The 14,536-nt window shown below is 34.0% G+C and overlaps 1 protein-coding gene across 1 annotated transcript in view; it reads left to right on the plus strand.

Moving 5' to 3' along the window:
* The window catches only part of FBN1 (fibrillin 1), a 307,141-nt gene that overhangs the window by 148,247 nt on the left and 144,358 nt on the right, over positions 1-14,536 (plus strand). Inside the window, exons 7-9 of the mRNA XM_044660055.1 lie at positions 174-299; positions 10,070-10,195; positions 14,324-14,482. Of these exons, the coding sequence (XP_044515990.1) occupies positions 174-299; positions 10,070-10,195; positions 14,324-14,482 (411 nt within the window). The remainder of the gene's footprint in view (positions 1-173; positions 300-10,069; positions 10,196-14,323; positions 14,483-14,536) is intronic.

Genomic DNA, 14,536 nt, shown 5'->3' on the forward strand with positions numbered 1-14,536 from the left:
TCTCTCTCTCTCTCTCTCTCTCTCTCTCTCTCTCTCTCTCTCTCTCTCTCTCTCTCTCTCTGTCTTCCTCTCTCCCTCCCTCTCTTTGTTTTTGACTCTCTTTTTTCCTCCCCTTGTCTCTCTCTCTTCCACTCTTTCTCTCTTTGTCTCTTTCATTCTCTTTAATATTACAGATGTGGATGAATGCCAAGCCATCCCTGGGCTCTGTCAAGGAGGAAATTGCATTAACACTGTTGGATCTTTTGAGTGCAAGTGCCCTGCTGGACACAAATTTAATGAAGTGACACAAAAATGTGAAGGTAAGACCTTTTATGCTCTATGTCTCATGGGTGAGTGAAAGCTGAGGAAGTTTAAGGAAACTTGTGTTTAATGATCAAATTGTTTACATATTTTACTTTTATCTTGTGTTTTAAATTGCCCACTTAAATATTCAAGTAGAATTTGCTTACCAAGAATAATATACCTTTTTGATGCTGAACCATAATGAAGCTGTAGCCTTTTTTACTTTTATAGATTTCTGGTTAAAGGTATAACTGAGTCAAATAAATATAAGACATAATATTTTAAACCAATATTTGATTTAAAATGTTTGAGATTTTTTTGCATAGCTTTATTTATGTAAAATTGAATTCAATGTTAGATATCCTTGGAGTGGTACAATTTACTGGTTGTTTTCTATTTTATGATTTTTTTAATAGAAAGAAGAGATTTGGTCATTTAACTGGTGAGATTTATTAAATATCTCACTAATTCTCATATTTTAGGTTTCTAATGTGTATGTAGGTAAAAAACTTACAAAATACATTAAACCTTTAAAAATAATTTTGGATATTCTTTTCTATTCTGTTTTGCTTTTGGATTATAGAAAGTGATTTTGACATTTTGAATTGAATTGAATTCTTAAAAAGTTAGCACTAAATAGGAAATTCCTTCTGTAAGATTCAGTGCATATAAACTACTCAATATGTCCTCAAGTTCCATTTGCTTAAGTGGACTGTTTGTTGAAAATAGTTATTACAATATTTAATTCTTTCCACGAATGATAAGACATTCATTCTGAGTCATTTACCTGCATTTTGATCTTTTCTCTTTTGTTACTATTGTTGGTAATTGTTAGAGATGAAATCTAAATTAAGTGAAACCCCCAAATTGAGGAATAGTTAAATAATTTATATATTAGGATTATACTGTTAAAATACCTTAATATTTCAGGTTCCAGTTCTGGAAGAATTCTGCTAAAATCAGGTTTTGGTGTCTTTGGAATACTATGTTGCTTATCATCCATGCCTATCTGTTAGAGGCTAATATAGATGTGTGCTCTCATTGATATGATTATATCTTCTTTGATGCAGATTGATTCTTATGCATGCCTTCTTATCTTGTGTGATTCTAGTCCATGGTCTACTACAGACCCTTTTAGATCTTCTGAATGTGATGGGAGCCCTCCTTTTACCTCCTTTGCTTAACTTATATTTCCTTGATCATATTTTCTTGTAGTATTTCTTGAGTGAAGATCCTTGGATATTTGTAGCATTCAACTTGTACCCACCATACATGTAATTCCTCTTTTGTCCATTGAATTGCTTGTAATTATACTTCCTTGAGACTTTGGTGTTCTAAGATTCATAACTTTACAACATTGCTAGAAGAACATTTGTGTCAAAAAGATGGGTCTTTGCTCTGAGAGAACAGCTTGATTTCATTAAAAGCATTGTGAAGTTTCCCCAATGCAAACCAGCCCACTCTTTTCCTCTTACTTGATTTTTGGCCCAACTCATTGTCCATCTGTATTTCCTTTCCTGAATATAAGTACTGATGGAATAAATTATTGGACTGGCCATCCAACTGCAAGTATTTCTGGGAAGTAGGCATTATTCATCCATTTAGTCTTTCCTGTTTGGATTATTAGATTGACCTCTTTTATAATTATGGATCTCATGGAGGGGGCTGTTTTATATTCTGGGATTTAATGTAAGCAGCATATATCTGCAAACAGGAGCATCTGGAGAACTTGACCATCTATAAAAATTTCTACCATTTAAATCATTTGAATAACATCCCCCATGGCTATTATTTTATGAAGACTTTTGTTGAAATATGTCTCCTGATAGGTCATTTAATAAAGATATCCTTCTGAAGGAAACTGGCCAGAAAATGACAAATGTATATAAAATGGAACAGATCTGTAACTATTCCTTTCATCATCTATTTTTATCATTAGTGACAGAGAAATCACTACTATATAAAAATATACTATATAAAAAACTGAAAATGGCATGCAGGAAGCTAAAGTAGGGATACGTAGCTAGGTCTGATTAAATATACAATGAAGGAATCTATGTTGAAAGCAACATGATCTTGAAAACATTAAAAGGTCATTTCCCAAGATATCTCAGAGAGAAGAGAAAACAAAAAAGTGGGGAGAAAGCTCACAAATGATATTAATAATCCCCCAAAGCATCTAAGAGACCATCATTAACTACTGGTCCCTATCATTATCAGGAGACTCAGAATTTTAGAGTTGTCTTGATGATCTTAAGAGAAGAATAGAAAGAGAGGAGAAGAGGAAAATACTAGTGAGAGAAGGAAAAGAAAGGTATGGGGAAATTATCTCACATGATCAGTAGAAATCCTTCTTTATAAGAAGAAAGGGGGTAGGGAGAAAAAGAAGGGAGAGAGGGAGGGAGAAAAAGAAGGGGGAGGGATGGATGGAGGAAGGGAAGGGGAGAGAGAGAGAGAGAAAGAGAGAGATTGATTGAAAGAACCACTTACCCAGATGGAAACTGCCTCAGAAAACAAGGAGAGACCAGACCTGAAAAAAGGATTCTTTAGATCACACACCTGACAAATTTTTATCTTGCCTTTGTTAGAAGATGGCCAATGAGGGAGCATTCATAATATACTGTGACTGCCTATTGTGCCTTTGGTAGTTCTAATTATTAGGAATTTTTTGTTTAGATTAAGCCCAAATTTGACTCTTTGCAATTTCTACCCAACTTCCCTATTTCTGCCCTCTCGGGGCCAAACAGCACAAATTGAATCCCTCTTCCACATAACATCCATTCAACAGATGAAGACAACTGTTTTGCCCTCTGGGATGCTATATGACTGTGAATTGTGTGTATAAACACAATTGTCAATGAATCAAAACTTAAATAAACATATTGCCATGTATAAATTACACGCAAAAATTGACTCAAAAATCCATGAAAAAGTATATGATCAGAAAAGGTTATAGACTTATTAAGGAATTACAATGAGTGATAATTGATGGACATATTCTCCTTAGCTCTCTTGTTTTAATTTAATTATATCATCTCCTTGTCTTAGCTATTCATGCATATGTATTCCCCCCACCCACATCTAATAAAATGTTAACTCTTTGGAAGCACTGGCATGGTTATAGAGTTTTGTGTGTTACCAACGGCTTATATAATAAATGCTTAATAAATACTTTTGGAAATTAAGTTGAGAAAGTACCTTCTTCTTAAGACCTGTGCTATTTCCAAAGACTTGACTTTTAATCAACTCAAAAGAATATTCTTAAACTAAATAATCTTTTGGGCATTTGTGTCTTAGCAACAGGAGTAACACTGTAAACACAAATTTGCTTCTTCCTTCTCCATTCCCACCCACATCCCTTGTAAGTTTTCAGATGTCACACTGGTTTTGCTTCTTTCAGGTCAACCCTTTGGCTCCATCTTTCTGCCCATTATGTATTACAGACTTTAATTCAATTTATATCCATCAAGTTGGAATAGACCCACTTACCTTTATGGAACTTCACAATGACAATACTGTTTATGTTAACATCAACTCTAATATAAGCAGTAAAATATTGTTTGGTTTAGCCCCAATCCTAGAATAGAAAAATGATGATTTTGCTTTTAAAAATGTCAAAATGTTGCCTTTAAAACAAACATGGAGAACTTGAGTCAGAAGACACTTGAATCTGGTTCACTCATATCTGAATTTTTCTTTGTTAATTAAAAGCTCTGCTCATACTTGAAAACTTCAATTTTGTTCAGCATCTTTAGGCTTTTAAATTGAACCTAAAGGCTGGCTTTCCATACTATTCCTCAGATATCTATAGTAGAAGCTTCAGCAACACTTAACAGTTCAAGATAGAAAATCCTATCTTCTAGCATGCCCCCATATGGAAGGGAAGGTGACCTACATTATTAGTATATTAGCTGCTCCTTGAGTTTTCTTGAAGAAGGCCTGTGGAAATATTATTAAGAAATGCCCCAAATCATTAAAACCAAATAGAATTAAAATAAGAACAATTTGGTTGCCATTGAATGGGACAGTTATAGTTGTCAAGGTTCTTCTGCATTGATAAAGTGATATCTCTCTATGACTGTCACTAGAAGTGACTAGGTCTTGGAGAGCACTCACTTTGCAGTAACCCTTCAGTAGGCTTGTGGTGATGTACTGACATACTAAAATGAGGATTTTCTGATAAATTCCAAAAGTTGAAGGGTATGCCTCCCTTACATAATGAAGTTGATTCTGAAGATTTGTGTATAAATTATATTTTGATGAATTGAGTTAAGGTTTAGAAAACAACTACCATTTAAAGAAATTCTATGATAAATTGTTTTGGAAAGTGTATAATCGCTTAACTAATTAATTAATCAACTTATCATTTTATGCAACCAATATATTCCAAGAATCCTTTATGTAAGTTGAAAATGTATAATAGCGAACTCCATTATTTAAAAAATATTTCTTAGATGACCATACCTAGTCACTTTATGACTTTTCTTAGGCTTGTCAGAGCTACCAGCATCACTACTCTTACACTTTGGGACCATTATTAATAACCAAATAGAGTTCATGAAACAAAGAGAAGCCCAGCTGTAATGTAGGCATGACTTGTTACAAGTTAGAACTTTGGACAAAGACTGATGTGGGAGGTAATGTTTGCCATGAAACAATATTAATATTCACATTAAAGTTTCTTAGAGTGAGGATGAATGTGATTGGGCAAACTGCTGTGAGACTTATAGATTTAGTATGTAAATAAAATATTTATTTTACCTATTTTTCTGCCTTTTTTCAATTGCAAACATGTATATCTGAATTTGTGTGTGTTGAATTTGTACAAAAAGAAATTCTACTGTGTTTTTTAAAATTCATATTTTCACAAGTCAGTTTTACTCAAAGTGATATCTAGACCTACATTAGACATTGACCTAGGTTCATGATTTAAAGCTGAAATAAATGTTCAAAGATCTTTGAATCCATTTCCCTTTTTTTCCAAAACTGAGGTGTACAGGAGTCAAGTGATTTACTCTAGGACACACTAATAATAAGTAGTAAAGCCTGACTTTGAACACAGATTTAGAGTATTTTATAGCTAAGGTATATCATCATGTTTGATCCTCAAAATACCCATTGAGGAAGGTAATGCAAGCATTCTTATCTCCATTTACCAAATAAGAAAACCAAGACAGAGAAGTTATTACTTTCCCAAGGTCACATCATTTTCAGTGTTAGAGGCAGGTTGGTTATGTAGAAGCAAAAAAGCCTGGAATCAGGAAGACCTCAGTTCAAATCCAGCCTGAGATATTTATTAGCTATGTGAATATGGGCAAATTAATTAATTTTTGTCTGTCTCTGTTTTCTTATCTGTAGAATGGGAATATAACATCTACCTTCCATGGTTATTGAGAGGATAAAATAATACTTGTAAACTACTTTGCAAACTTTAAAACATAAAAATGCAAACTATTATTTTTATATAAATATAATGCTTTAAAATACAAGGTGCTTTATGAATATAATTTCATTTAATGCTTACTACTACTTGTTTGTTTCTTTTCCTCATTTTGTAGATAAGGAAATTAAAAGTCAGAAAACTTAAGTGAGTTGCTCAAGGTTAGAGGTGGGATTTGAAGCCCCTGTCTTGTGACTAGTAGGCCTATGTTCTTTACACTATGTCCTGCTGCCTTTCTAAAGACTTGATGAGAAGCAACTAAGAAGCACAGTGGATAGAGCACTAGATTAGTCTCAGATACTTCCTAATTATGTGACCGTGGCTAACTCACTTAACTGCTGCAATTGCCTAGCCCCTTTTTGCTTTTCTACTTTGAACCTAATGTTTAGTACTGATACTGAGACAGAATGTAAGTTTTTTTTAAGACTTGAGGAGAAGTTGTCAAGACTTTTAATTCTAGGTTAATGAAAGTTATTGATCATTTTTTGTAAGCTTTCTCTTAAACTGGGTTTAGCTCTGAAGGAGTTTATTTCAGAACAGAATCATTTTCTGTTTATAAGTAGCTTAAAGGAGCCATATTTGAACTAGTTTTCCAAATACTGTATTTCTAATATATACACCCTAGTTTTTCTTGCTGATTCAATGTTTATAAAGATAATATATTAAAATATTTTATTTCTGAAATGTGAAAATAAGCTTTAAAATTTTTCAGTCTTGGGTTACCCCATTATATTTTTAAAATTAATACTGTCCATTAAGATTTTTCAGTTAAGGTTTCTCCCCTTCCTCTCTTAGTGGGAATGTTTAGATGAAAGGTTATCCAAAACTAACACTTAACCAAATGGGTTCTAGACATGGAAAACAGTAATAGATTAAACATAACAGCATACTTGTCTTGTTTGTGATGAATATAGACCTTGAAGAATGGGGGAGAGAAAGCTGCCAACAGTGTATTCCTATAGTCATACCATATTGCAGTCATACCATATTGGTCTCCTTAATATAGCCTAGCTAGCATGAAGATGAAAGATGTCTTCCCACACAACTTTCATAGAAAGAGGTAGAAAAGATTACCTCACATTTTCCTATGTGATTCTCTAGACTTGCACTGAAATATTGTGTTAGCATATACAGTAGTTAGTGAGATAGTAATAGTGTTTTAGTCATATTTATTCTAGTTATGGTATACTTTTAAAAATTTTAATTGCTACTATATTTGACTAAATATATTTTCTGTAGCTGCTATTGCTTCTCAGTCACAAAATTAGGCTGATTTTATTAACAAGAAATTTATGGTACATGACCTCATCTGAGTCTTTACTCCTACTTGGCAATCCTTCTCTTACTGATGTCTGATCTCATTTCCCAATATGATTATTTTAAACTTTCCCCTGTTTTCAGGCCCTGAATTGTACCCCTTAAATATCTACTGTTGTCAGATGGCTTGGCCTCCTAATTAACTGAAAACCTGGCCACAACTAGCTGATATGTAATTATATTCCTTTTTAAGTGTTCTGTGGTCTTACCAACCTGGCCTCTTCATCACACACAATTTTCCATTCCCCATCTCTGTACCTTAGTAATGACCATCCTTCATGCCTGAAATACATTCCCTTCTTGTATCTTATCTCTTGGAATCACTAGTCTCCTTGAAAACTCAAACTAAGTGTGCCCCCTCCCCATCTACATGAGCCCCTTCTTCATCATGCTTCCTCCAATCACTAGTGCCTTTCTACCTCAAATTACTTTGTGTTTATGTAGTATTTACTTATATGTTTATGTTATATTCCTTGACAGAATATAAACTCCTTGAGGGCAGGTACTATTTAATTCACTTTTGTCACTGTAATTCCACAACCTAACATATAGAAGAAAATGTCTGACATGTATAAAATGCCTAATAAACTCTTGTGGATTGACTGAAAAAATGAGACTATCTAATAGGATCTCTTTCATCTCTCTATCTGTGCTTCTTTAAACTTACTAGAATCGTCACTCTCTTGTCTGTCATCACATAAGAAGAGATTGCCTGACTCCTTGCTAAAGCCAATCCTACTACCTGTGACACTGATCTCATTTCTTTAATTAAAATGGCCTTGCTCTAGAAATCCATCTCCTCTTTCTTATACTTCTTTTCCTATTGAATTAGCTCCTTCCCAGATACATAAAATATACTGAGGTCTTCATAATCCTTAAATGAATATATATAGCCTTCCTATAATACTACTATTGAAAGCACTACTATTTAGCCAGTCTTTCATTTTTTAAAACCTTGTGATATTTTTTCCAGTCCTCATTCTCCTTGGCCTTTCTATAACATTACTGAACTGTTAATGATCTAATCTTTTGAATATTCTTCATCTTCCTTGGTGGATATGAAACTGCTTTCTACTGTTTGTCTAATACCTAGTTTAGTTGTGCTGCCATTTTGGTTTCCTTCAATTCTTTATTATTTTTCCATTGTCCTCTGAGAAGAATGGATGGTTTCTAAGGCCCTGTCCTTGGTCCTTTTTTTCTTCTTTCTCTACATCTTCTCTTTTAGCTGTTTCTAACAGTCCCATGGCTTTAACGATTTTACTCTATGCAGTTTACTACCAAATGTCATTTCCTATTCAAAATATTTAGTGAATTCTTGTTGCTTACAAAAGAAAATGTATATTATGTAATATGGAATTAATATGTAACATTAGCCTACCTTTTCAGGCTTATTTCTTTCTCTTCCCCTTCATCCACTACAGTCAAAATTTAACTCAAAAAATATTTATAAGGTGCCTACTATACACAAGACACTGTCCTTGGTACTGGAGCTACAAAGACAAAAAAAGAAATAATTCTTCCCCTCAAAGAACTTATGTTCTTTTGGAAACTACAGTACAGTATATGTGCAAATAAGTAAGTGAGCAATTTGAAGAAGGAGAAAATTCTAGCAAGGTGGAGGTAGATGGCTACACAGAAAAGCTTCACAGAGAAGGCACATGAACAGAGCTTTGAAGGCAGATAAGTATTCTAAAAGCTGGAGATTAGCAGGGAGTGCATTTCAGGCATGCAGAATAGCTGAAGTTAATGCAGGGAGGTGAGAGATGGAATGTAGAGTTCAGGGAACAGTTAGCAGTACATCCCAGCTAGAATATAAAACTCATGAAGGAGAGCAATGTGAATTAAAGCTGGCAAGAAAGGTTGTACTCAGTTTGAAGAGGTTCTTAAATGTCAGGCTTAAGAGTTTGTATTTTGTCTAAGAGGCAAAAGAGAGCCAGCCACTGAAAGTTTTAGGCAATATAATGACATGATCAGACCTTTGTCTTGGAAATATTAAGATAATTTAGAACTTGAAAAATACAGAGATGATTTGAGAAAAGTGAGATAAAATGTTGAATATCAAGAAGAATAAAGAAGAGGATCAATATGAATGGTAATGAGATTGGGGTGAACTGTTTAAAACTAAGAGGAAAAGTTAATAGTGGTAACTCTAAAAACTATTTTAACTTGTATTTTACTTTTTTAGAAGAAAAAGTGAATGACAATTCCAAGTCTTCTGATCTACCTTATGATTGTAATAATAGCTTACATGCCTATTTCTTTTAAGAATTTTCTTTTTGTTTTCTCAATGGTAGTATAGTGGAACTGAGACACAATAGGTTTTTAGTTGATAAAATTTTAAGTTTAATTTGAAAATATAATAATAATAATAATTACCTAAATATGCAGAGAGAAAGGATTCTTTAAAAAAATTTAAAAATGGTTCAGAGGAAACATGTAATTTCTTAGAGATTGCAATGGATATTAGAGAATTACTTAGAGTAGGGAAAATCATGAATGGAATCCTGAAGATAGTTCATTATCTTTTTATTAAGCTACAAAGAGTTTTTCCAAGTTTCCTGCTTTTTTTCTTAATTTTATCTACTTTGGTTTCCCTTTGCAAAATCTTTAATTTTATGTAATCAGAATTATCCATTTTATCTCTTGTGATGATCTCTGTCTCTTGTTTTGCCATGAACTATATCTGACAGGTAATTTCTTCCATACTCCACTAATTTGCTTATGATATCATCCTTTTTGTCAAAATCATATATCCATGTTGAGCTTATTTTGGTATGCAGTACAAGATGTTGGTCAGATGTTTTCAGTTCACTGGATAGCTTTTATAAGACTTTAGAATTCTTTCTTGAGGAAAAGAAAGGACTAATAATGTATTATGGGCTAACCACATTATATTTGGCTTTTATTATTTATGGTTGCATTGATTCATGGGACCTGATGTGACTGGTAATGTATCTGGACCCACATGAAAATAAGCCATTTTTATAACAGACTTTGATGTTTACTAAAATGCTTCCTTTTACATTATAGATATTGACGAGTGTGCCACTATTCCTGGAGTCTGTGATGGGGGTGAATGTTCAAACACTGTCAGCAGTTACTTTTGCAAATGTCCCCCAGGATTTTATACCTCTCCTGATGGAACCAGATGCATAGGTAGGTGAAATGAAAATGAGATATACTGTTGATGGAATTCTGTTATGAAAATTTTCCAAGTAGATGATATTTGCTTCCATTTTGAACACTTTTTTTCTGAGCAAGTTTGCTCAGTAGAATATATATTAGTACTATGATATTTACTACCAGGGCAGAACCTTAATCTTGCACAAAGGTTGCTGTATGGGTACCTTCTTTAATCAGTCTACAGTCTGATATATGACCCAGTAGTTCATTACTAAATTAGTCATAGCTCAAATAGGTCAGAGTGATGGATTATGACCAGTTACAGAGATAACTCTAGGAATATTTTGAGGATATGAATCAATACTCCCATGCATATAAGATCTCAAACTTAAGGATTTCAACAATCTGACTTTTACCACTTCCTAACAGGGACTTCCACTTGGAACACCCCCTTAGTAGCAATATGCTCTCCAAAGCTCAGATTTTATTCTCCCTCCTTTTTTCCCCCTTTTGACCCTTCCCTGTTCATACCACTGGCAGCTGAACTTTCCCTCTCTTGAATCTTTGTGTATTGCTAGTCTATACCACTCTTGTATTATACCATCTCTGTCATATCTTAGAATGATTTCTTCTAAAATTAACTTTAATGTCTAAATATTTTATCTCTCTATTATCCATTATAAACTCTTGGTAGTCAGTGATTTTAATATCATATGCTTTTGTTTACCTGCATACATCGCCTAATTAGTAGAATTTGAGGCAGTGTAACAAAATGAACTAAAAAATTTTCAGACTGCAAGGGGAGAAATTTTTTGATTGTGTCAGGAAGATTACAGATGAAATCAGAGTCTCCCCAAATCCTAACTTTTTCAGCAATTTCTACAGCTATTCATGGGAGTAAGTGAGCATATTATTGTTTGTAAGTGTTGGTCATTTATGTCAGATGTTTTAAGTCTGAGACTGCTTATATATACAAGCATGATTTATTGCCCTGCCAACTTTCAGTTGCAAAATTTTGATTCAAGTCTCTGTGCTCTAAATTTAATAAGTGAGCCATAAGGCTAAAAACAGGCATGTCGACACAGACACAAATCTCAGTTTTCCAAACATAAGTGATATTGGCCAGTTGGTAAAATTTAGCATGTTGCAGCCTTAGCCTGAAATTCTATTTGTAGGCTGAAAGTAGACCACACTGTAAATTATATGTACATATTTCATAATATGGTCAAGTGTTTACATTAGGTTGTGACCACCAAACTCATTTGCAACTGGGACATCATACTAGGTTTGAATCTCTCTCTCTCTCCACTCACAGTACCTTTTGATATAGGCCCAAAACATTCTCTGAATACTGAACATCAAGCATGATATGGTTTTAAGGTTCTACAGATACTGTTTCTCAATCCTCTTTGTGAAGAGGTACTGTCCTCAGCTCCACAAAGCTAACACTGTTTCCAGTTCCATTGAATCCTTTCATCCTGGAACTAGCTCCATTAAACTTCCTCTGCCCTTTGGTTGTGAGTTCACTCTTACCAGTGGTACAGGAACTTGAACCACAGAAAAAAATTTTAGAAAGCAATTTATACTTGTCAGTGGTTTAAAAAGATTTTTTTTGGAAATAATTTTTTTGCCCTTCAAAACTAGCCCATAAATTTGTTTTATGGTTTGTTTATTGCTCTTTAGACTTCTTGATGTTTGTGATTTAAGTGTCTCTAAATTAGCTTTGTTTCTTCTTAGTAGTTGAATTGGAAGATGATGTAGTATAAACAATTTCTGGTCAAGTTTTAGCCATGTTAGTTATGGTCATCATTCACTGCATCCTTTGCTGACTCCTTTGTCAGAAAATGCACCCATGAAGTTTTTCCACATTTATATGCATAAGAAATAAAATTCCAGATTTCCAAAGATTTTATTTTACTTCTTGAATATTTTCCCAGCTTCAAAATACATATGTCTTTATCTTGCTAAATAATGTGCAAGAGGCATTTTTTTTTACTTCTTAAGGCTAAGAGCATGTGAAAGCTTCATTTTCCTTTCACTTCTTAACATTCCTAATAGGAAACTTCAGGTTTTTCCCCCTTTTGGCTGGCAATTCATAGCACCTGGGAGCCTTGAACATGTAACCTTCCCTCCATGCAGTGACCATTAATACCTCAAAAAAAATCTCCCTACTGGTTTATTAGATAGTATCTTGTTTGAAAAGCTCAATTTTTGCTATGTTTTGTGTACTTCAGTATTGATACAGGCTAAAATAAATAAAAGTTTCACCCTTTTTAAGCAAACAGTATTTTTCAATTATGGAAAAAATATAGGAGATAAATTATTCACTATGAAGAAGGAGACTTCACTTAGTGAAGGAATTTACTCTGGATTCTTTTAGCTTGTCAGATCATCTCATAGCATTTAAAATACTACTCATTTTACAAAAATTGAATATATCTTCAACTTTTCAGGAAAGTGTATTTTGCTTCAAGTAAAGTGTCCTTGTAGTCATATGACAGGTGGCTAGAGATAGCAGGTGATGGGTTATCTACCTCTTGTATATCATAGCAGTATCTCACCCAGCACCTATGAGAGCAACACATTTCTACTTTGTCATTGCTATTTTTCTGGTAGCACTGATTTATATTGTACTATGTCATGTTGTCATAACAGTAAACATGATGTAACCCGATAGAACTGATATATAGAAATGTATCTTGCTGTGTTGTTTTGAAAAGATAACTTTCTTGGCAAGAAACAATTCTTCCAAAAATTTTCATATTCTATAGGAGTATTTGGAATCCTGAATAGTCTAATAGGTAAATAATTAGTTCCTTTTAAATTGCCCCCAATAGGATGTAGACACTACAGGATAACTCTAGTCCAACTATCAGTAATATGGAATTAGGTCTTAATCAATGGTACATGTAAAACCCAGTGGAATTGTGCATTGGCTAAAAGGGGTTAGGGGGATCTTGGGGAAGAGGGAAAGAATATGAAACATGTAACTATGGGAAAAATATTCAAAATTAAAATTTAAAAAACTGGAAAAAATTGCCCCCAATGGTAAACCAGTAGGACAAAGGAATATTGATATATAAACATTTAATTTAGGTGTAGACTTTTTAAAAAAATAACCAATCATCTCTCCCATCTACTGCTTGCCCTTTTACCTGGCTTAATGTTAACTTTAGGGGAATTAAAAAGACTTACCAAATGTCTACCCATTGCATGTTGTTTTAAAGTAGATCTTAAGAAATATTGGTAAATAAACATTTAACTTAGTTGGAAACTTAAAAAAACACCTTAGTTTCTGCCTTAGAATCAATACTGTGTGTTGACTTGAAACCAGAAGATGATAAGGGTTAGGCAAGGGGGATTAAGTGACTTGCCCAGTATCACACAGTATAGAAACTTAAAAAAAAACAAAACTATTTTCTCCCCGATCCCCTCATTACCCTTACACCTTAGTGTGATTCAATGTTAACCATGGGGAGGAAGGTAGGGAAGACTTACAAAAATGTTTTATCATAGCAGATTGTTTTAAAAATAGATCTTTTATGTTGTGTAAACCATTTATGTAAAGTTACTAGAATTAAATAATTTGATTCTAAGACATTACATTATCCAGTTCAATTCATTAAACATTTATTAAGCCTCCATGTTCTGTTTGGGGTAGCTAGATGGCAGAAGGGATACAATACTGGCCCTGGAAGTCAGGAGGACCTGAATTCAAATCTAGACTGAGACACTAGCTTTGTGACTATGAGCAAGTCAATTAACTTTGTTTGCCTCAGTTCCTCAACTATAAAATGAGCTACATAGGGAAATGGCAAGCTATTCCAAGATTTTCGCCAAGAAAATTTGAAATGTCAGGAAGAGTCAAGACAGGACTAAAAAAATCACTGAACAATATAATTTGTACCTTAGAATATTAGGAATACTAATATTTATTATTCCTGCTAGTTCTATCCCTAATTGCTTCAGGACTTGGAGGTAGGAAAGAGAAGTTTATTACTTGGCTGTTGCACAGAGGGCAAAGAAAGAAGCATGAGCAGCTGCAGCTTGCACCTTTTTGCCTAAGTTGCCTGAGTAGACCTCGTGAACCCTGCCCCTTGGTGGGTGGTGTTTCTCCATATTTCATGTGAATGATCCATGTGCACTTTTCTGCCCTCACAGATGTTCGCCAAGGATTCTGTTATGCATCTCTGACCAATGGACGCTGCAACAACCAGCTACCCCAACAGCTCACCAAGATCCAATGCTGCTGTGAAATGGGCCGCTGCTGGGCTGCCGGGCCAGCCATGGCCCCGGAGATGTGCCCTATCCGGGCTACAGGTAGGGATTCATCTGGTTGTCTGTTCTGAGTCCTTAAAAAAAATTAAGTAAGAT

Source organism: Gracilinanus agilis, chromosome 2 (genome assembly GCF_016433145.1).
Source record: "Gracilinanus agilis isolate LMUSP501 chromosome 2, AgileGrace, whole genome shotgun sequence".
NCBI classification, from domain to species: Eukaryota; Metazoa; Chordata; class Mammalia; order Didelphimorphia; family Didelphidae; genus Gracilinanus; species Gracilinanus agilis.